The sequence below is a fragment of the Arvicola amphibius genome, chromosome 14 (genome assembly GCF_903992535.2).
Source record: "Arvicola amphibius chromosome 14, mArvAmp1.2, whole genome shotgun sequence".
Lineage (NCBI taxonomy): Eukaryota > Metazoa > Chordata > Mammalia > Rodentia > Cricetidae > Arvicola > Arvicola amphibius.
Window position 1 is genome coordinate 19,274,584 of NC_052060.1, and position 22,491 is coordinate 19,297,074.

Here is a 22,491-nt window from a genome sequence, read left to right on the forward strand (position 1 = left end):
TTGAAACCTTAATCTAGCACGTATCCTTGTAGAAAGGGCTCTGCCAGTTGGTTGCACAGCTACCAATTGTGCACGCAGACTCCAGTGACAGAAACAGTTGGTGACCTGGAAACAACCCCAGGGCAGGGACAAACAGAAGAGTAAACGGTCTCTGTATTTTCCTTTAGGAGATTTAGGAACGCAGCCCTTCTGGTCCTCAATCATAAATTAGTCAGTGTATTGGCCGCGAATATGAATTTAACTTCACGAACCAAACAGAGAGAGTCAGAAATCTGAGGGGAGTCACAGCCATGGGCAGCAGTCAGTTAACAGAACCAGCACAGTGCAAGGAATCAAAGAGCTCACAGGTGGGGGGTGATGGAGTGAGAGAGCATGTGTTCCAAGAAGCTTGCTGTCAAGGGACAACAGGATGCTGTCCACACAGGAGCCTGGAACACTCTGCACAGGACACTAGAAGTCCAAAGCTAGACCCTCATCTGTGTGGATCCCTGATTCTGGACCTTGCCCAGGCTCCTGACACATGAGTTCTGGATATGACAGGGTAGCTCAAATGGCCTTTCAAGTTACCCTGGGGTCTGTAAGCATCCTGGGGTAACCTTCATAAGGACAATGTCCTACCAACAGCAGGGTCCCACCTGTCTGCTTTCTCCCTTGATGGAGAGAGACTCTTTCAAAATTAAGAGGCTTGTTTTCAGTGGACCAGAGGGTGACATCACCTTGTTTACAGATGGAAGTGGAGACAGAAATGGGTTTGCAAGTCAAAGGACAAGGCCTTTGCTCTGCATAAAGTGCATTTGGGGATTAAGTCACCCTTACTAGGTCCAGGATCTGAAGCCAACATTTCCACAAAGGTTTGCCCTGGGAGGGTGGGTGTGCAGTGAGGGTGCAGGGGACAGGCAGAGGCTGGCTTCAGTCTGTGAAATTAGAGAAGTCACGGGCTTTGCAGGTCTCAGTGAGTAGGCAGGCTCAGAGATCTGGGATTATACACAGGATTATACACAGGAACTCCTCCCTGCCACAGTTGTATTCCTGGGCTACATCTAATGCTATAAAAACCCACTGGGTGGAGACAAGATGCCAAGATGGTTTCTGCTTTACTACGGTATTAATTTGTCATAGTCTCAGATTGCCTGCTCTCTGATGAAAGCACACCATGAAGATTCAGTTTCTGTCTCTGCTCAGCGGTGCCAGCAGCACAGGCTCCCTTATTCTGGTTTTACATCCCCAACCCTTTACCCATTCTTACTATCATAGGGATGGAGGACAGTCTTTGTCTCATCTCTGAGCTGCCCATGTCTGGGACATGGTGATAGTTGTTTCCTTATTTCCTACAGAAAAGAGAAAGTATTTCCTTCATTTCCTGAGTTTTCTGGACAGTCAGCAAGTCAGAGACTTTAAGAAAGTTTCCACAAGGCAGAGATCCCTTAGTTGGTCTACTGGTACCCATTTCTCCTTTGTCTTTAAAAAAATCAAGAAGCCGGTGTAGCTAGAATTTTGTGAATTTGCGTTGACAATGTTAGCATGTCACCCATGTGGCTTCCCTAATTTCACAGACTGAAGGTAGCCAGCTTCTGCCTGTCCCCTGCACCCTCACTACACTCTGCACCCTCCCGAGCGCAAGCCTTCATGGTTATGTTGGCTTCATATCCTGTGGACCTAGTAAAAGGTAACTTGATCCCAAAATGCACTTTTTAAAAAATTTATCTATCTATCTATGTATACAATATTCTGTTTGTGTGTCTGCCTGCAGGCCAGAAGAGGGCACCAGACATCATTACAGATGGTTGTGACCCGCCATGTGGTTGCTGGGAATTGAACTCAGGACCTTTGGAAGGGCAGGCAATGCTCTTAACCTCTGAGCCACCTCTCCAGCCCCCCAAATGCACTTTGTGCAGAGCAAAGGCCTTGTCCTTTGACTTGCAAACCCATTTCTGTCTCCACTTCCATCTGTAAACAAGGTGATGTCACCCTCTGGTCCACTGAAAACAAGCCTCTTAATTTTGAAAGAGTCTCTCTCCATCAAGGGAGAAAGCAGACAGGTGGGACCCTGCTGTTGGTAGGACATTGTCCTTATGAAGGTTACCCCAGGATGCTTACAGACCCCAGGGTAACTTGAAAGGCCATTTGAGCTACCCTGTCATATCCAGAACTCATGTGTCAGGAGCCTGGGCAAGGTCCAGAATCAGGGATCCACACAGATGAGGGTCTAGCTTTGGACTTCTAGTGTCCTGTGCAGAGTGTTCCAGGCTCCTGTGTGGACAGCATCCTGTTGTCCCTTGACAGCAAGCTTCTTGGAACACATGCTCTCTCACTCCATCACCCCCCACCTGTGAGCTCTTTGATCCTTTGCACCTGTGCTGGTTCTGTTAACTGACTGCTGCCCATGGCTGTGACTCCCCTCAGATTTCTGACTCTCTCTGTTTGGTTCGTGAAGTTAAATTCATATTCACGGCCAATACACTGACTAATTTATGATTGAGGACCAGAAGGGCTGGGTTCCTAAATCTCCTAAAGGAAAATACAGAGACCGTTTACTCTTCTGTTTGTCCCTGCCCTGGGGTTGTTTCCAGGTCACCAACTGTTTCTGTCACTGGAGTCTGTGTGAACATTGGTAGCTGTGCAACCAACTGGCAGAGCCCTTTCTACAAGGATACGTGCTAGATTAAGGTTTCAAGTTGGGGGCGCGACTTTTTCTCCTTAAGCTGAGAGTCGAGCCTCCCAGAATAACAGATTCCCACAGTCTGAGTTTGAAAACTGAGCTCAGCCAAGCAAAGGAAAACATCCTTGTTCTTTAGCTATCTGGCCAGTTTCCAGGGAAAGTGCCAGTTTCCGGAGTATCCAGCAGGTGGCGATGGCGGCAGTTGCTAGGAGGGTTTGGAGTAGGAGAACAGATTTTGCTTTCAGGGTACACAGAACAGAATCTGGGGCAGAGGCTGCTAAGGATCTCAATCCCTCCTCTCTCGGGGAGGGTGTGGCTTTCTTGCATTCCGGGTCAGAATCCGTAGCTCTGGCTACACAAGGGAGGAAGAAGAATGCCGAATTGGGATTGGTGCAGAGTGAGGCGGGACCCTCTGCTTTGTCCCTCCTCCTTCTCTTTGGGAGTCTGCGTAATCGCAGTTTGTCCAAAGGCCCAGATCAACCCTGTTAAAGCTAGTTTGAGAAGGCTACCGCCAGCACGATGCCAATGATCCTGGGATACTGGAATGTCCGCGGTGTAAGCGAGGGGACTGGGAAGTGAAGCAGGAAGTTCATAACAGCGGGGGGGGGGGGCTTTCTAGCAGAGGGGTACTCCTCGTCACTCCCCCTTCCTCCACAGTCTTCTGCCTGTAGTTCTCAGAGCTCAGGAGCATGCCCGCTAGGGAGGCTCTGTGTGTGTGTGTGTGTGTGTGTAGGGGTGCACATGTGCGTCTATACGCACACTGCATGGTGTATTTGTGCAGTGTATGGTCTCTATTGGAGAAGATGAAGTCATACAGTAACGTCCCCACAATTTCTCACCTCTGTTTCTGATCTTCTCTCCCAGTTGACACAATCCATCCGCATGCTCCTGGAATACACAGACTCAAACTATGAGGAGAAGAAATACAAAATGGGGGACGGTAATGCCACTTTCCTGGTCAGTTTCCTGTTCCCTCTTGCCCGGTGATGCCCACCAACTCATGCCTAACCCCTTATTCCTCAGACTGCAGCCCTCCTACCATTGTAGCTAGAGCACGTTGCTTCCAGAAACCTCTTTGGGGGCTGAGTTAGGCTTTTCATGTAGATCACCAAGAATGGAGCTCCTGGTCCATCTGTATTTATAACCAGACTGGGTGCAGAATTGGGTCCTATTGGGTCCAGGCTCCTCTTATTATCACTTGTTTATATCCCTCTCCTCCATCTTGGGCAGTGACTCTGTGGGAGGTTGCAGACACCCCCATCTGCCCACCTCAGGGGTTCTTGCTCCTGGTCCAATAGCAGGAGTAGGGTGGGCACTGGTTGACTTCTTTTCTCATCCTCACCACAGCTCCTGATTGTGACCAAAGCCAGTGGCTGAGTGACAAGTTCAAGCTGGGCCTGGACTTTCCCAATGTAGGTGCAGGGAAGGGAGGTTTGGGGAAGGCATGGCGTCCTCACCTCATCTCCTTGCCTGGCTGAGGGGGTTTAGGGTGAGAGCATCTTCTCTCCTGCTCCCATTCCTGGTGGCTGCACAGTGTGATGGGCTGTGTCCCAGCTCTTCCGTTCAGTGTGCAGTGTGTTCATGGAGGACTTCCCATGCAAGCCACGCTGAATGCCAGGCCACATGGCCACATGGTCACATGTCTGTCCTAATCCAGGGAACTGAGGCTGGGACCTCATATCCCATCTGACTGTCCCTGCTTGTCTCTCCAGCTGCCCTACTTAATTGATGGATCCCACAAGATCACTCAAAGCAATGCCATCCTGCGCTACATTGCCCGCAAGCACAACCTGTGTGAGTTGGCTGCAGGGTGGGTCATGGGGGACAATCTCCTTGTCTTGGCTGGGGTGGGATGCTGAGGGTGAATGTCCTGTGTGTGCTGCAGGTGGGGAGACAGAGGAAGAGAGGATTCGTGCCGACATTGTGGAGAACCAGATCATGGACCACCGCATGGAGCTCATTAGACTCTGTTACAACCCTGAGTTTGTGAGTTGCCCGTGGTGAAACGGACAGGGTTGGCAGCAGGACTGAAAGGCTTGCATTCAGATCTGCAGCCTCCTCCTTCAGGGAATAAACTGTTACTGATTCTCCAAGCTCTCTGCTCTTACCAGCAGAATGACCCTCATAACCCAGCGAGATAGCACACCGACGCTGTGAAACTATCACTAGTAGAGTAACCACACAAGATATGGTTGAGATTCTGCAGGTGACCAGTGGATCTAAGTCCATTATGTACTTGTAAATCTCTGCCATGTCTGTCCTTCTGCCTATTCCATGTTCATTTACCCAGTGTTCATAAAGCCTTCAGGATAAGTTAGAGGATGTGGGGATGGCCTAGTGGTTAAAAGAACTTGTGGATCCTTAGCACCACATCAAAACCATAATCATAATAAAATCATAATCATAGTGGTTTGGAGGAGAAACAGGAGGATTTCTGGGGGCCTGCTGGCCAATGAATCCAGCCAGTCTATGAGCTCCAGATTCAATGAGGGGCCCTATCTCAAAAAATAAGGTGGTCAGTGATTGGGAAAGACCCTTGGCATCAATATTGGACCCCCCCCCCCTACCAACAGGCAGCAGTGTATCCCCAAATGATGCTAGTAGGTCATATATGCACACTGGTCTCACACATCTCTCCATAGTTCTGCCTTAGGTATCTATAGAAGTCAGAACATCTTCCTAATGCCCGCTCAGGGTCAGCCAGAGGACCGCTTAACCTTCTTCCTTTCAGTTATTAGTCACTGCTCAACACTGATGCAAGCTCCTCACTCGTGTGATCTGTTCTCGTGCCCCCCCCCCAACCCCCAACCTAGTATAACTGTCTTCTCTTTATGTCCTTTGTGTCTGTGGTTCCACTGGATCAGGAGGCCCTGGGTGTCACTCACAGCACCTGGTTTGGACTGCAGATTTCAGGGACAGTGGAATTCCTGTCTGACTTTCCATGACCTCTAACGTGAACTCTGCCACCAATAAAATAGGACGTGTTATCTGGAAGCCCAGGCACAGACCTAGCCCGTTGTTGGGAAGGTGGCTCTTCTCTTGCACAGTTCTGAGAACCCAAGTTCCCTGCTGGGAGCCGGAGCCTAAGGGTGGTGACAGCTGCTTTCTGTCTCAGGAGAAGCAGAAGCCAGAGTTCTTGAAGACCATCCCTGAGAAGATGAAGCTCTACTCGGAGTTCTTGGGCAAGCGGCCATGGTGTGCAGGGGACAAGGTAAAGAGAGGGAGGGAGGAGGGAAGGAGGAGTTGCTGTTCTTCCCAGGCATCAAATTCCAGCACACTTACCCTTGGCTTCCTGCAGATCACCTATGTGGATTTCCTCCTCTATGATATTCTTGACCAGCACCGTATATTTCAGCCCCACTCCCTGGATGCCTTCCCTAACCTGAACGACTACATGGCCCGCTTTGAGGTGATGCTCTGATCTTGCTTCCCATTGGATCTCCTATTTCCCTTCTCCTTTCCTGGATTTTTTTTTTTGTCTTAGTTAGGGTTTGTATTTCTGTGAAGAGACACCGTGACTATGGCAACTCTTATAAGAACAACATTTAATTCTTGGTGGCTTATAGTTTTAGAGGTTTATTTAGTTCATTATCATCATGGGGGGGGGCATAATAGCTGGTGGCATTCATACAGACATAGTGTTGAAGAAGTAGTTGAGAATTCTACATCTTGATCTAAAGGCAACCAGAAGTGGTCTGATACACTAGGCAGTATCTTGAGCAAATAAAACTCCAAACCTACCCGCACAGTGACACACTGCCTCACCTACTCCAAACGGCCACCCCTTCTAATAGTGCCACTGCCTTTTGGAGCTATTATTTTTTTTCAAACTAGTACTTTCCACTTCCTGACCCCCAAAGGCTAGTAGCCATATCATAATGCAAAAATGCATTCAGTTCAACTTCAAAAGTCCCCATAGACTATCACAGTCTCAAACTTATTTAAAAATCTCAAATTCAGAGTCTCTTCTGAGATTCATACAATCTCTTAACTGTAATCCCCTATAAAATCAAAATCAGAAAACAGATCACACGCTTCCAGTGTGTAATGACACAGGATATACATTACCATTCCAAGACACAGGGAAGGGAGCATAGTGAGGAAATACTGGACCAAAGCAAGACCGAAAACCAGCTGGGCAAACTCAGAACTCTGCCTCTCCATGTCTGATATCAAAGCACTCTTCAGATTTCCATTAAGACCACCCTGCTCCAAAAAGGCCACACTTCCTAATAGTGCCACTCCCTTTGGGGGCCATTTTCTTTCATACTACCACACCTTTCTACTCATTGGAATGGAAATGAAGAATAATTAGCATTTGTTGACCTATAAACTGTGTTCAGCTCTTAGATCTACTGCGTGAAATTTACCCACAACCTACATGTTGTATAGAAATATCAGCTCCACTGGACTCTTAAGACAGCTAACTGTAGAGGCTGTCTTTTCTCAGGGGACCAGTCCCATTGGAGGAGGTTGTGTTTGTTTCTGTGTGTGCATCTAGCTTCCAAGGACAGAGGCCAGTAGATCTTCCTGATGCCAAAGGAAAAAAAATTGTGGTTGCCATGGAGCCTGGATTTTCCAGCCCTGAGCCTATGGCGTTTCATGGCGTGTCAGCAGTATATAGCAAATGCCGTTCAGAGTGGGAAATACGGCAGTACATGCAGTGCCAAGATGCAGTATGCATGTCTGGCCTGTCCAACTCTTTGCCCGATCAGATCCCTGACTGGGGAAACCCTGGGACCCAGGGCTACAGCTGGTGCCTAGCTGCGTGGAGAGGTCGCGGCTGTTGGAGGCTGATATCCTGAATTGTTCAGTGTTTAGGTATCCCGTTTCCTTCCCTTCGTGTTTCTTCTCAGCAACAGCTTGATGCTTTACTGTGAAAGGGGATTTTGCTGTCATTTTCATTCACCTTCTCTGGTGTCTCTATATGTGGCACCGTTTTCCTCTCCGTGATACTTGGAAGGATGCATCTCCACCAGGGATGCTGAGTGGCAGGTGTGTCTGACTATGAGGTACATGTGATAGCCACAAACCCCACTTTACTAGAGATTTGGGGGAGCTAGGCTGTAATCCACTGGGAATCTTAGCATGGGATCCTTTTTTCTGCCCAACAAGTGATGTGTTTTGTTAGTGTCCATCAGCTTCACTCTGGTCCCGGCTGCTCAGCTCTGGAGACTGTGGAAGAACTGGCTGTGCAGCACAGTGGGAGAATGTGGGAGGCTGCAGTTCAAGGCCCGCGAAGCCTGCTCACTTGGGTACAGGCAGCCTGGAGCTTTGAATTTTTCACAGCTTATGTAGGCTGTGTGCTGGGAAGATGGCACACAGCACGGTACCCTCTGCGGTCCTTCTAGTGGGGCTGGGGACAGTAGGATGGACACACTGAGTATGCATTCGACTGCCAGGTTTTAACGTTTAGATTTTCCTACTTCAAGAGAATGACCAAGGTCACTCCATTCTCTCCTTACTGGTTCACCCATCCCTACCCTCATTAAGTCAGGATTTGCTGAGGTACTGGGTCTTTGTTCAGTTTCTCCTTCACTACTGGAAGTCGAAGCTGGGCACCTGAGCAGCTCGCATTGTGCTTGGGTTCTTAGAGTAAAATCTGTGCACCCAGTGGGGCCACAGATCCTGAATTTCTGCCTTCTCCTCCCCTACAGGGCCTGAAGAAGATATCTGACTACATGAAGAGCAGCCGCTTTATCTACAAACCATTCTATGTATCGCTGGCCTTTTGGAACCCAAAATAGGACTACAAAACCCAGACCTCTGGCAAAATTCATGACCACCCTGCTGGCTCTGGCTCTTGGCCATGACTGTGTGTCCCCACCAAATATTGTTTCCGTCTACTTTCTACTCCTGATTCCTCCATTCTTCTTACAAGCCCTTCCTTCAGTGAAGCCTCTGGATCCTTCTACTCCCCATTTCTTCATCGGTCTCCTGCTCCTATTCCTTTATCCTGCCCTGCATCCAGCCCTTCCTCCTTGCTGCTTGGAGGAATGTACCAGACCCCAGAATCCCCAGTAAGGTCTGAGAGATCAGACCTGCCTGTGTGCTGGCCCTCAGAATGAGCTACTGAGCCCTGTCTCATCTCCAGTAAAGTCTGAATGACATTTGTTCTGTGTCTTGTTTTGCTGGCTGTGACTGACTCTCAGGACTAACCGTGTTGACTTTTGGGTGGTCTCTCTTTCTGTCATACTCATCAGCTTTCCTAAGCTGAACACACAACCCTCGTTTGTGTTCTCAACCTTCCTGTCCCTAAACATCCCTTACTGCCTGCAACTGATGTAGAGGAGTCTTTCCCTTAACTCAAGCCACAGTGAACTGAAGAATTGCTTTCTTTCTCCTTCTCCATTATTTTTATTGCTTTTTAAAGATGTCTTTCTTTCTATTTTATGTGTGAGTGTTGTGTGTATGAACACCACACGGGTACCTGGTGTCCGTGGATGCCGGAAGAGGCCATCAGACTCCTGGAGCTGGACTTACAGATGTGCACGTGGGCGCTGGGACAGAACTGCTCAATGAGCCGTGTACTCTTAACCTCTGACCCACGTCTCCAGCGTCTGGCTGTCCGGGGTTTTGGTCCAGGATCTCATGCCCCCACACTGACTGAGTTCTCACTCACTATGTGGCTGAGATGCCTCTTGATCTCATAATTCTCCATTTTCTACCTCCTAAATACTGGGATTACAGGTGTGTACCACAATGCTAACTTTCGATTGTTCATCTTTGATATGCATGGCCAGTCTTGGCACATGGTTAATGAACGGAACACTTGGAATTTGAATCAGTTATCTTCATAGATGTTTGGTCCTCATTGAAGTTTGAAGGCGGTGGAAGGAAAATCACACTATGCAAGAGAACTCATGTGGGAGTTTTATTGGGTGGAAGGGAGGGGGCGCAGAAATGGCCTCTGTGGGTAAGAATGGAAGAGAGAGCAGGAGGCAGGAGGAGCTTGTCTTTTATAAGGAGACCTAGGTCATGAGCACAGGGTATGGCTGTAGCTGATGATGTATCCTGCCAGGTCCCCAAGGACGAACCAGTGCAAATTGTTGAGTAGTAACATTCTTCCCTGTCGTTTATTATAAAGGTGAGGGCATGGAAAGGGGTAGCTGGTAAGGCAGGAATGAGAGCATTGTGTTCTCGAGACCTTGGGGCGTCAGCATTTTGGGGGGGGGGACCTGAGGAAGCTGGTATGCTTGCCAAGTCCTGGGGTAGCTGGTTGTTTCACTGCTGTCCAGGCTTTGAAGGACTGTCCGGTGCCAGGAAAGAGCAGGTCTAGCTGAAGCAGTCTGCATGGTTGAACCGCTTGGGATTAGCCACTTTGAAGCTGTCCCGGATACAGATTAAGGGGACACCTGAACCTGGTAAAATTTTGGGAGATCAGAAGAGAAAGTTAAGTCTAGAGGGAATTTTTTTCCCTTAGTGTAATGGTAAAAATAAAATGGCGCTGTTCCCCGAGGGGCGGCAGCGAGCATCGGGCAGCTATGAGGAGCAGCGGGTCCCGGACAGGGAGCCAGGCAGTGGTTGAGAGACCTTGGTGGGTCAGCAGATCCTACGAGGAGCTGCAGCGGGTAAGAGACAGAGACCAATAGACACGCCATGCATAGTGAGGGTGGATATTTATTTAGTGGGTTATGGAAGGGGAAAGGGAAGAAGGGGAAGGAGGAGGAGGAGGGGGTGGGAAGGAGAGGAGCAGCTACCTCTGCGGGAGAAACTTAGGCCGTTGATTGGCAGTGCTTACTCTGGAGTGCTTTCCCACTGTCTAACCTGTATCGAAATTCACTCGGTAGAAGCAGCAGGATACTCACGCCTTTGTGCCCAGAGCAGCTGATTGCAAGAGGCTGCAGGAATGTACAGCAATGACTAGTACTTAGCAAGTCGACCCACCAGACGTAAACTCCCTGTTGGGAAGCCCCATTTGGCAAAGCCGTGGACGTAAATGCCTAGCTGTTTCTATCCATAAACAGCTCGGAAGAGGATTCTCATAAATCAGTCATGGAAAAATGAGCCCCTGAGGAGGAAGACGGCTTGGCAGAGGAGGTGATAGAATATCATACCCCTGGACCGCCTTTCTCTTCAGTGCTTAATCATGCATCCCAAATGGACCCCTGAGAAACGTAAAGAGTAACATAGAGGACCTCTGAGTTTCGCTGACGTTGTAGGTAGGAATCACGGACAGACTCCAACAGGCAGATTTTACGGGCTCACTTCACAGGAAAACTCCACCGCTATTTCATTCAGGTTCTGTAAAAAAGGCAGCAAGATACTGTAATCTTAGTTGGCTTCATCTGCTATGCCTACTTGTAAATAACTCTATACAGCCCCCGGAGAACGTAAATAAAAATCAATGGAATTTGCTATGCTCTCATAGCCCCTGGCGGCTCTGATCGCTCTGCAGAGTTTTCATTGTAATGATTCAGTAGGCACGAAAGAGTTAACTTCCAAACTGCTGTGGAGCTCAGAGCCGGAACAGCTGTTTATTTTCCTAACAGAGCTTGGTTGCACTGGAGAGTTCCTCTCGCTAAATTACAAATGCAAAAAATAATTCACAACCCTCATTTCCACCATTCCAGACTTGTTTCTCCAACTGCCTTCTCCCTTATTACTCTAAAAACGTCTCTTTCTCTCTCTCCGAGTAAACGTAGCTAACGGAGTTTTCTGTTTATAAAAAGTCATGAGCACGTCAGAAAGTTCCGATCTGGTCTCTTTGTGTCTCTGCGGTTTTTCTCCCTACTTCTGTTTGCAGTCTTCCGAGCCCCATCCCTCGCTCTCTGCTCTTGTGGTTTCTTTTCCTGGCTATGCCAGCTTGCTCTGATCCAAGCAGCCCGCCAAAGCTCTCTGCTCTATACTTTCCTGATACCATGCTGAAATTCTACCATCCACAACGGGCTGTTTCATTTGAAAGTCTATTTTTCTTCTTCTTAAAATGTCCGTCTGCTCTGTAGGTATGGATGAAAATGTGGTCACAGTGCTCGTATAGTCTTCTGAAGGGTTTTGAATGTCTGAATTTGAGTGTTCTGTGTGTTTTGCTGGCAGCTCAGATGTACACACCGTACACACCGTTGACTGTCTCCTGTGTCTGCGCGTTCCAATTCTCATTTATCCCTGAGAATCTTTCCTCTTGTTATTTCGGTTTCTTTACTATGCTTATTTTATTTCACGATGTACTCGCTATAAAAGGATGTATAAGATTGCCGGTCTCCCTATGTATTATTTTTATGATTAAAAGCTTTCATTTCAATAATAAAAGAACTTCAGTTCAAAATTATTATTTTTTTAGGCTAAATCTACCAGGGACAAACAGAAGTCTAAATTCATAAAGAAAACTATCTTATATTATAAACTGCTAAGGATAAATTTACTTTAATTGTGAACTGTTGAGGATGATTAGGAATGCAGGTTGATGAGTGGTCATCCCGCTACTAGTTTAAACTATAGACTGTAACAGATAACTTTTACTTAAATTATATATTACTAGTATATATATTTTTTATATAAAAGAATATAAATGAATGCTTGATCATCTTATATTGATTGAATTCACTATACATTCAAAACTATATTTATAAACATGTTAAATAATATAAACAATTCCTTACTTAACCCCCTGGCATTTGAAATATTTAAGTTTCTCACTATAGACAAAACTGTGCCATGCCTCTTGCCTACTGCCATGGCTTTGGTTTTACACTTTCTGGTCCTTTAGATTATATTTCCAATTTTCAGGTCTAAAAATAATTTGCCTTGCTACTACATTCCAAATAGAGGATACCTCAGCAAACAGGTTTCAAAGTAACTTTTTACTGAAAGGATTAAAGGCGTTTCAGGTTTCTTTCTCTTGCTAGTCTGCTGTTATACTGAGACTCCAGAGGTTCACAGTTTTGATGTTAATTAATAAAATCCACTAATCTGGCTCTGACAAATGCCACCACTATTATAATAACCACAAATAGTAATAATGCTACGGAATTTTTGTCTCTTTAAAAAGGTTCTTGGGCTGGAGAGATGGCTCAGAGGTTAAGAGCATTGCCTGCTCTTCCAAAGGTCCTGAGTTCAATTCCCAGCAACCACATGGTGGCTCACAACCATCTGTAATGGGGTCTGGTGCCCTCTTCAGGCCTGCAGACATACTATCTATGTATACAGTACAGAATACTGTATACATAGTAAATAAATTTTTAAAAAAGAGAGAGATACCCACTGCCTCATTAGCGACCACTGGAACCTTCAGACCCTGCACCTAGAGGAGCAATCACAAGAGCTGTGGATCCACCTATACCTGGAGGAGCAACCACCTGTGCCTTGGGCCCTTCTGCACCTGGAGGACTGACTACCAGAGGCTGCCTATGCCCCAGGCAGAGCAGGCAATGAGGGACCCGCTGCCTGGTCCCAAGTACCCAGGCAGGATGGCCAAGCAGCAGAGGGAGCATGGCTTGCATACCACCGTGCTGCCCAGCTTCAGCTACGAGCATAGCCTGACTTGACAGCCAAGCTGCAAAAACCGTAGCCTCAGGGAACTGCAGTTTCAGGCCAGTCTGTGAAAATGTAAAGAAGCAGGTTAAATATGCTTTTCTTTTTTCTTTTTTGCTTCTTTGTCAAAAATCAGGTGTTCGTAGGTGTGTGGATTGATATCTGGGACTTCCATACAGTTCCATTGGTCCTCCTGTCTGTTTTTATGTCAATACCAGGCTGTTTTCAGTACTTTGTAGGAGAGTTTGAAGTCAGGGATTGTGATGCCACCAGAAGTTCCTTTATTGTACAAGATTGTTTTGGCCATCCTGTTTTTTTTTTTATTTTTCCATATGAAGTTGAGTATTGTTCTTTTGAGGTTTGTGAAGAATTTTGCTGGGATTTCGATGGGCATTGCATTGAATCTGTAGATTGCTTTTGGTAAGATTGTCATTTTTACTATGTTAATTTCTACCTACCCAAGAGTATGGGTGATCTTTCTATCTTCTGGTGTCTTCTTAAATTTCTTTCTTTTAAGATTTAAAGATCTTGTTCTTTTCCTACTTCCCATGTAGATTAGATCCATGTATGTCTCTCTTAGGGTCCTCACTGTTGTCTAGGTTCTCTGGGATTGTGATTTGTAGGCTGGTTTTCTTTGCTTTGTGTTTAAAAATGACTTATGAGTAAGTACATATGATAATTGTCTTTCTGGGTCTGGGTTACCTCACTCAATATAATGTTTTCTAGCTCCATCCATTTGCCTGCAGATTTCAAGATGTCATTACTCCTCCTCCCTCCCCCGCTGTGTAGTACTCCACTGTGTAAATGTACCACATTTCCCTTATCCGTTCTTAGGATGAGGGGCATTTAGTTTGTTTCCAGGTTCTGGCTATGACAAACAAAGCTGCTATAAACATAGTTGAGCACATGTCCTTGTGGTATGATTGAGCATCCTTTGGGTATATACCCAAAAGTGGTATTGCTGGGTCTGAGAAATCACCACCCTGACATCCAAAGGGGCTGTACCAGCTTGCACTGCCACCAGCAATGCAGGAGTGTTCCCCTTACCCCACATACATTGTTAATGGTGACAAGGAATTGTGGAGCGTGCCCATGGCTGCTTGGAAACAACTTAAAAGGACAAAAACAGGAGAATTAAGAATTGCCACACAATGCCTTCAGTCATGCACCTTTTATGGATGCCCATGAGCAACCTGCCACGGACAGATTTTGGCAGGATGGTACCAAGGCTACCTTTGCTAAGGCAAGGTAAAAAAAACCCTTGTACTGGATTATGGAAAAGACCCGACCTGGCCCTGTATTAATTTGAGGTCGAGGATATGTTTGTGCTTTTTTTTTTCCACAAGAAGAAACTAAAGCTGGATGAGATGACTGTATATACAGCAAAGGATGCCAGCCCTGATGACATCACAGCTGCTGATGACTCCACAGGGGAAGGGGAAAGAGGGTCCTGAACCCGCAATCTTGACTTCATACCACCATGCTGCAGGCCGAGGAAAGGGATTCTGGAACCAATGACCCGACAACAACTTGCTGCAGTCTGACAAGGGAATGAAGATTATGGTGAAGACCGGTGATTTCCAGCCTCTTGATGGACTTGCTATGCAGACTTCCAGATCTAGTGAGTCCTGTTTACCTTGGAGCTGGAACAGGAACACAGACTTAACGTTTGGCTGTTTTACTCTTTGGGACACAGAACTCATTTTGCCAGTATGTTATTCAATCTGCTGTTGATATACAGGACCTGAGAACTAAGACCTCAATTTCCCCTCAGGGGAAAAGGACTCAGTACAGGGAGTGACTGAAGCCCCTCTTCAACTATGAGGAGGGTAGCCTAAAGGTTTTTGTGTGTGTGTGTGTTGTTTTTGTTTTTGTTTTTGTTTTTTTGCTACTGCTCAGAGACTGGGACAGTTACTGTAAGATGTTTCCATAGTGGATGAGAACCTGTGGGATTCCTTCCAGACTAATGTGGTTTGATAGAACAAGATCCCCCTAAAAAGTCTCCAAAACCCCTAAAATTGCTTTGCCCAAAAAAAAAAATCAGGAAACAGTTTGAAGAAAACCATGCCCAAATTTCTAATTGTTCATAAATGTTTACATTTAAAGGAGGATATGATATAGAGATGAATACTTTGCATTTGTATGGATCTTGGTTTATTAATACAAATTTAAGGTCAATTTTGTTATATGTATATTTCTGCTTTTGATTAAGGTGTTGTGTTTGTGCAGCTCATTTAAAAAATGTAATGTATAATTAAGAAATATAGATTAATAGATAATCATCTATAATAGTCAAGCTTGTAGTCATGTCAGTTAGGTTTTATAGATATATAGAGATGTATTTCAGTTCGATAGATATTCTTCAAACCTTTCAAAAACCCTCAGAATAGGGCATTTAAAATGTTTTAAGAATTTAGGACTTTTCATGACAATAGACACATCTGCTCCTGGCAGCACCAATCTATTTCAAGAAGATGATGGGCATTAAAGAGGCTCCTTACGGAGTTGGTTAGCCATTTGGGCAAGAAACTGCTCTTGCTTGGACTGCTTGATGTTATGCTGTATGAACTGGACATGTAGGACCCACAAAAAAAATGACTGCTGAACTTGCCTAAATGTGAGATGGTCCTTTGCAATCCCTGCTTCATGAAAGAGTCTGCCAGACATTCTGCAGGACACAGAAGAAAGTGACTGACAAACTGTCTTTGAAATTTCCTGATTCATGAAAAGTAGCATCCCAGGAATCCAAGGAGGATTGGATAGAGTAGGCACAAGCTGTTCAGTACATCTTCACGCAAGAATAGGGGCCCGAGAGAGACGTGGTAGGCTGGTGCCAAGGTTGGTGGGCAGGACCAAAAGGGAGAAACCACGCTGGAGAGCCTCACTTGTGGGAAATGGCCAGTGGTGAGTGTTGATGAAGAGAGACAACTGTAGTCTCAAAGACCATGGTTGGGGGTTCCTCCACCTCCACGAATACCAGAGAGGTGCCAAGTGCCCAGTGGTCACTCCCACAGACCCAGGAAACTTAACTGTTGTGATGCTGCTGGGTGGCACAGCACAGCACAGCACAGGTTAGGTGGAAAGTGAGCCTATTGCAGGTAGACTGGGAACAGGGTTCCAGTGTGCCACAGACCTCCTGCAGGAGGGATCGCCAGGGAGCCTGCCAGAGCCTGCCAGAGCCTGCCAGAGCCTTAACACCAATGCTGCAATGTAAAGGCGGTGGCAGAAGGGAAGTCACACTATACAATGGAACTCACATTAAAGGTTTACTGGGGGAAGGGATGCAAAAGTGGCCTCTGGGGATGGGGGGGAGGAGGGAAGGAGGGGTGAGGAAGTGGGAGGGGCTTACCTTCTATAAGGGGATGCAGCCTGCTCACACAGGGAGTGGCTGTAGCTGATGGTTCCCAAGAGCAGGCCAGTGCAAATGCTTGAAGACTAACAGTCAGTCCATACAGCCAGCGGCAGGGCTTAGAGCTCTGGAAAGAAACACCTCATGGAGGTGTTTCTTCAACTGAGGCTCCTTCCTCTGATGACTCTAGCTTGTATCAAGTTGACACACAAAACCAGCCAGTACAGGAAATATGCTCCCCCATGTGATCTGGAACACAGTCATATTGCTAAATGAATTAAATTTCATCCGACAGGGACCCATAAGAGTCGCATGAGTTGCACTTTAAGTTGTTTAAATTGTTTTTCAGTTTTTAAGAGTGGGAATCTCCATCTAGTACAGCACTGGTGCATACAGGAGGCACTTCACAGTTCATGACACATTTGACAAGACGCAAAGACTCTCTGAACAGTCATCGCTGGCAAGTGCTGGGCTACCTAGTGGTTGATAGGAAAACTGATGAACGACCCACAATGCACAGCGCAGCCCCAACAGCAAAGAGCCACCCAGTCCCAGTGCAGTTCCAGCCTGATGAGAGGGCCCTACCTAGTCTGTGAGCCACAAACGGCTCAAAGGCTACAGCTGGAGAAACACGGCCTTAGAAATGCTGGCCAGGGAGAGTCGAGCAGCGCAGCTGCTGAGGGCACATGGGGACAACCTAGAGCAGGCTTGCCCTGGGGAAGCCCCTGTGGCATCAGGCTGCATATCAGGAAAAAGAGAAGTGGATTTTCCATTTGTAAAACATAAACATTTCTCTTATTTTTTACTTTATTTTATATGCATTGGTCTTTTGCCTGTATGTATGTCTATGTGAGGGTTTCAGGTCCCCTGGAAATGGAGCTGCAGACAGTTGTGGATGCTGGGAATTTAACCCATGTCATCTAGAAGAGCAGCCAGTTCTTGATGTTATGCCAGTCCGTAGGGACCCCAAATGCCCACTAGGGAGACTGACTCACCAAAATGCAAAAGCAAGGTTTATTGTGTGCACAAAACAAGCCAGTAGGGACCTCCTCAAACAAATGACGCAGCAGTGGCAAGAGGAGGTGCCCCACCCTTCAAGAGGTCATTATTTAAATGCAAAACTCAGAAAAGTTACATTAGTAGGGTTCACAAATTCAATCCTGATTGGCTTGTGTCTAGGGACTTTTCAGAAATTTTATTTTCAAACCTTGCCTGTTGTTTGCCAAGTTTTCTTCTCCTTTGATCTTTGGGTGGGGGTATTCTGCGGTCATCTGTACTTTCCAAGTGGATACCCTGTTACTTTTGCCCCTAGCGATTTCTCAGGACTGGAACATTTTACAGGAAATAGCTTACACAAGACACAAGATGGAGGCAGAAGACAAAATGGAGGAACTTTGGTTCTTCACTTGTAACAGCTGAGATATCTCTCCAGTCTCAGAATAAACATTTCTTTTACAACTCCTAAGGAACCCTGTCTGGAGAGATGGTTCAGCAGTTAGGAGCACTTACTGATCTTGCAGAGACCTGTGTTCTGTTCTCAGCACCCAGATGGCAGCTCATAACCTATAGTAGTATGTTATTTGTGTTTTAATAAATAAAACTTGCCTGAAAATCAGAATGTAAAGCAGCCACACTAGTCAGCCATACAGGCCAGGCAGTGGTGGTGCACACCTTTAATCCTAGCAGCTACACTAGTTAGTCTTACAGGCCAAGCAGTGGTGATGCACACCTTTAATTCCAACACTAGAGAGGAATATAAGACTGAGGAAACAAGTTTCAGCTCAGTCTCAGTTTGAAGATTTGGGGAGGAAGGATGCCCATTTTGTTCTGAGGTAGAGCTAAGAGCTAGTAGCTGGCTGCTTTGCTTTTCTGATTTTCAGCTGGAGCCCCAATATCTATCTCTGGGTTTTTATTATTTGTGCTACATCCGGCACCCAACTTTTAGGATACGAATTCACAAAAAAAAAAAAAAAAAAAAAAAAAAAAAAAAAAAAAAGCTGTTTGCCGTGGATTTAAAACCACCGGCATAGGCCAGAGTGTCATCATATTACTGACTTTCCCTGTCACCTGGGTACCCTGTCCCTTTATGAGGCAAGCTCCGCCCACCCCCAATAGTTCCACCCCACTTTTCACTCCCTCATCCTCCACCCCTCCACCCCTCTTCAGACTAAGGCAGGCTGATCTCATGCCTTCTTGACTTCAGTAGTAAATAGAATAACACCAATAATCTAGACAAATAATAATTGAATCTATGGCTTTTGAAAATTCCAATTCTCTATGAAAAAGAATAATTAGGCCTTTAAAGGCATGGTAATCAGCACCCTAGGAGGAATGGATCCAAGATATAATCAATTTAGTGTCTCATGGCAATGATGATGAATGATAGGAGAGGTAATTTCCAGAGGTTTGAAGAAAAATAGAAATATTAAGTGTTTCAATTGTGGCAAAGAAGGTCACCTTAAAAGAGATTGTGAACAGGGCATTCCTAGAAACAATTATTTTTCTAAGCATAAACCAAATGGAATGCCCCTCCCTTCTGGATTATGCAGATGATGTGGCAAAGGCAGGCATTGGACTATTGAATGTAGAACAACAACAAAAGACATTCAAGATAATCCTTTGCTGTCGGGAAACTCCTTGAGAGGCCTCTTGGAGGCCACTATGGCGATTCTGGTTCAGTGGTTTCCTGCCATTGTAAATGAAACTCCTTCTCAGAGCAATTAAGGAACCCAGTGCCTACTGTAAGAAACCACACTGCTCTGGATAATAGAGCAGCTATAAAAGACACAAGAAAAAATTCAGGGGAAACCATAAAGCAAGTATTTTGGCAAACTTCTATAACAAAGACCAAAATTAAAGATAAGAATTAATGACATTGTCATTGAAGGTCTGGTAGACACAGGTACAGGTGTGACAATGATTTCACCAGAATCTTGGCATTCAAATTGGGCTCTTCAGGAGGTAAATGTTCAGCTTTTAGGGGTTGAAACTTTATCTCTGGTAAAACAGGGCAAAAGATATGTCAAATGTATAGGGCCAGAAGGACAGAGAGGAATATTAAACCTATATGTGGCTAGCATAGCAATTAACTTGTGGGAATGTGATTTGTTATAGCAATGGAATACACAGACTAATATTCCCCCAATCTTAGAAACAAGCCATAAATTAACATATGTTTCTGGGGAAATACATTACAAAGTATTAAGAAGAATAGTCACTGACCATTCAGGTTGTACAAGAACAGGGAACAACAGCTGCTGATATTTCAAAGGCACCAACAGCCCTACCTTTAAAATGGTTGACAGATAAATCTGTATGTGTATGCAATGGTCTTTAACAACAGAGAAACTGCAGGCTTTAGAACAGCTGGTACCGGAGCAACTAGATGCTCAGCATATTGAAGAATCAACCAGGCCTTTGTAATTCTCCTGTATTTATTGTTAAAAAGAAATCTAGAAAATGAAGAATGGTAGCAGATCTAAGAGCTGTCAAAAAAGGTGTGTCAGCCAGTGGGCTCTCTATAGTCTGGAATGCCTTTGCCTTCTCTTATTGCCTAAAGGATGGCCTCTTACAGTTATTGATTTAAAAGACTGTTTCTTCGCTATACATTTATAGAGAAAGAGAGAAAAAAATTGCAAATCAGAGAATCATGGGAGTGAGTGGCACAACTCAGTCAAGTTGAAGGGACAGGTGGAGGGACAGCAATGCTGTAAGTCTCTGTTCGACTGGAACCTTCAGCTCACCTCTGCATGATCCAAAAAGCCCCATTTCTCTCTCTCTCCAATTCCTGTCCACTCAGAAAATCTCCAAGAAACAAAAGGTGCCACAAAGCCCAGTTCCATATTCTTGGCATCTACGGCAGCTCCTCCCTTGAAGTTGCTAGCAGCCCAAGTCCCTGCCTAAGCAATCAGGTTTCCCCCACACTTGGGTACAAACTCAGCCTGTGGCAGACACAGCATCACCTCTTACCTACATGCTGTAGGAGCTCCCTGTTTTAGTTTGGGAGTGAGACTCCTCCAGCCTCAATCTCTGGTACTGAAGAAATCACCCGAGAGTTGCTTCGCTCAAATAAATCTGTTCTTTGACTTTCTCAGTTCTGCTTGAACTGGCTAACTGTGTTCTTACTGCAGAGAAACTATTATTGCACTTACAGAAAATACTTAACAGAAAATAGGCTCTGCCAAGTTTTAAGGTAGAGAACCTGTATCCTAGATGAGGAAGTAAATTTACCCTCCTCTGTTGGAATTTTTCAGGCCCTGAGAGATTGACTGGTGCCATCTCCCAAGTGAGCACTCTCTTCTCTACTAAATCAAATGCTAAGCTTTTCTAGAAACACCACAGCAGACATAATGAGAAATGGTATCTTGAAATGTATGTGGCACCTCCATAAAATTAACTGTCACACTATGTGGTATGTGACCTAGAACAGAATCACAATTACGACGTCCCTAAGGAAACAAGTCTGGACTGCCTCGGACCCAACACTCAGATTTCTCCAGGAAATGACTAAGCAACAGGTAGAAAATTAATGAACACTTTTATTGAGGGAGATTCTTAATAAACACTTTTATTCAGGGAGATTCACAGACTTTGATTCCTCGGTGGAAGCATCGTTGAGCAATAATTTACCAAGAGGCCCGGCAAACATTCCAAAGCATTATGAAGTGATGAACGTGAGCTGGGCGTGGTGGTGCACACCTTTGATCCCTGGATTTGGGAGGCAGAGCTGGGTGGATCTGAGTTCAAGGCCAGCCTGGTCTACAAAGTGAGTTCCAGGACAGCCAGGGCTACACCGTAAAACAAACAAAAGAATGAAGGAATGAAGGAATGAATGAATGAAATGGAACTGCAGTGCTGGCCACCAGGTGCCTAGGTAATTGAGACAGAGGTGAATATCGTTTACTGTTGTCACCAACAGATTGAATGATTCTACTGGAAGAACAAAAAAAACTCTTATAAAGTACTAAACTAATCTTACCTTGAAGTAGCCCCCTACACTACAAAAAAAGAAGAAGAAAATGACCGTGAGCCCCTTGATATGGGTGCTGGGAACTGAACTGGGGTCCTCTGGAAGAGTATGTGCTTTTAACTTGCCCCAATTTTTAAAAATTTCATGTACCTCACCAAGGCCAGCTGGACTGGAGCATGTGATCAAACTGGACTCTCTGAACGTGGTGGACAAGGAGGGCTGACTGAGAAGCCAAGGACAATGGCACTGGGTTTTGATTCCACTCCATGTACTGGCTTTGTGGGAGCCTAGTCTGTTTGGATGCTCACCTTCCTAGACCTGGATGGAGGGGGAGGACCTTGGACTTCCCGCAGGGCAGGGAAACTGGACTGCTCTTTGGACTGGAGAGGGAGGGGGAGGGAAGGGGGGAGAGGGAGAGAAATGGGAGGAGGGGAGGAGGTGGAAATTTTTAATTAAAAATAAATTTAAAAAAATTTCATGTGCCTGTCTGTGGGTATGTGTATGTGAGTGCAGGAAGACACAAAAGGGCATTGCATCTTTCAGGACTGGGGTTGCATACACTTGTGAAGCATCCGACCTAGGTGCTGGAAACCAAACTTGGGTCATCTGCAAAAGCAGTGTGTGCTCTTAACTGCAGAGCGATTCCTCCAGCCCTTCACGATGGAGCCTGATCCAACAATCAGATAGGATACCTGGAGTGTGGGGGGGAAAGCGATAAGGCTAAGGAAATGCCAGATGAAAATAGCTGAGACAGAAAACACAGGATAGATTCGGGAGGTCTGTTGGTAAAATACCAACCAGTCCAGAGTTTATTTCAGAGCCTGCTTACACGCAAAAGCAGCACAAAGCACCGCAGAGACAGTCAGTCAGTATCCAACCACAAGACCATTCCTGTCCTTGGGCAAGCAGTTTCCCCTTCTATCTGGAGGAGCCCTCAGCTGGCATTCACCAGCCCGTGTCTTAGTAGATAATGCGTTCTTTCTCATGGGCAAAATGCTCATTCCCATGGGTTCAATCAAAACTTTCTCACAGTCCTCAAGGATG

General features: G+C 45.8%; 1 protein-coding gene across 1 annotated transcript; it reads left to right on the forward strand.

Moving 5' to 3' along the window:
* The first annotated feature begins 3,064 nt into the window (after positions 1–3,064).
* LOC119800822 (glutathione S-transferase Mu 1-like) lies at positions 3,065–8,769 on the forward strand. The gene is made up of 8 exons (XM_038311115.2): positions 3,065–3,214; positions 3,524–3,599; positions 4,007–4,071; positions 4,372–4,453; positions 4,545–4,645; positions 5,775–5,870; positions 5,958–6,068; positions 8,317–8,769. The coding sequence occupies exons 1-8, from the start codon at positions 3,179–3,181 to the stop codon at positions 8,404–8,406; spliced, it is 657 nt and encodes a 218-aa protein (XP_038167043.1). The 5' UTR covers positions 3,065–3,178; the 3' UTR covers positions 8,407–8,769.
* Positions 8,770–22,491: the final 13,722 nt, after the last annotated feature.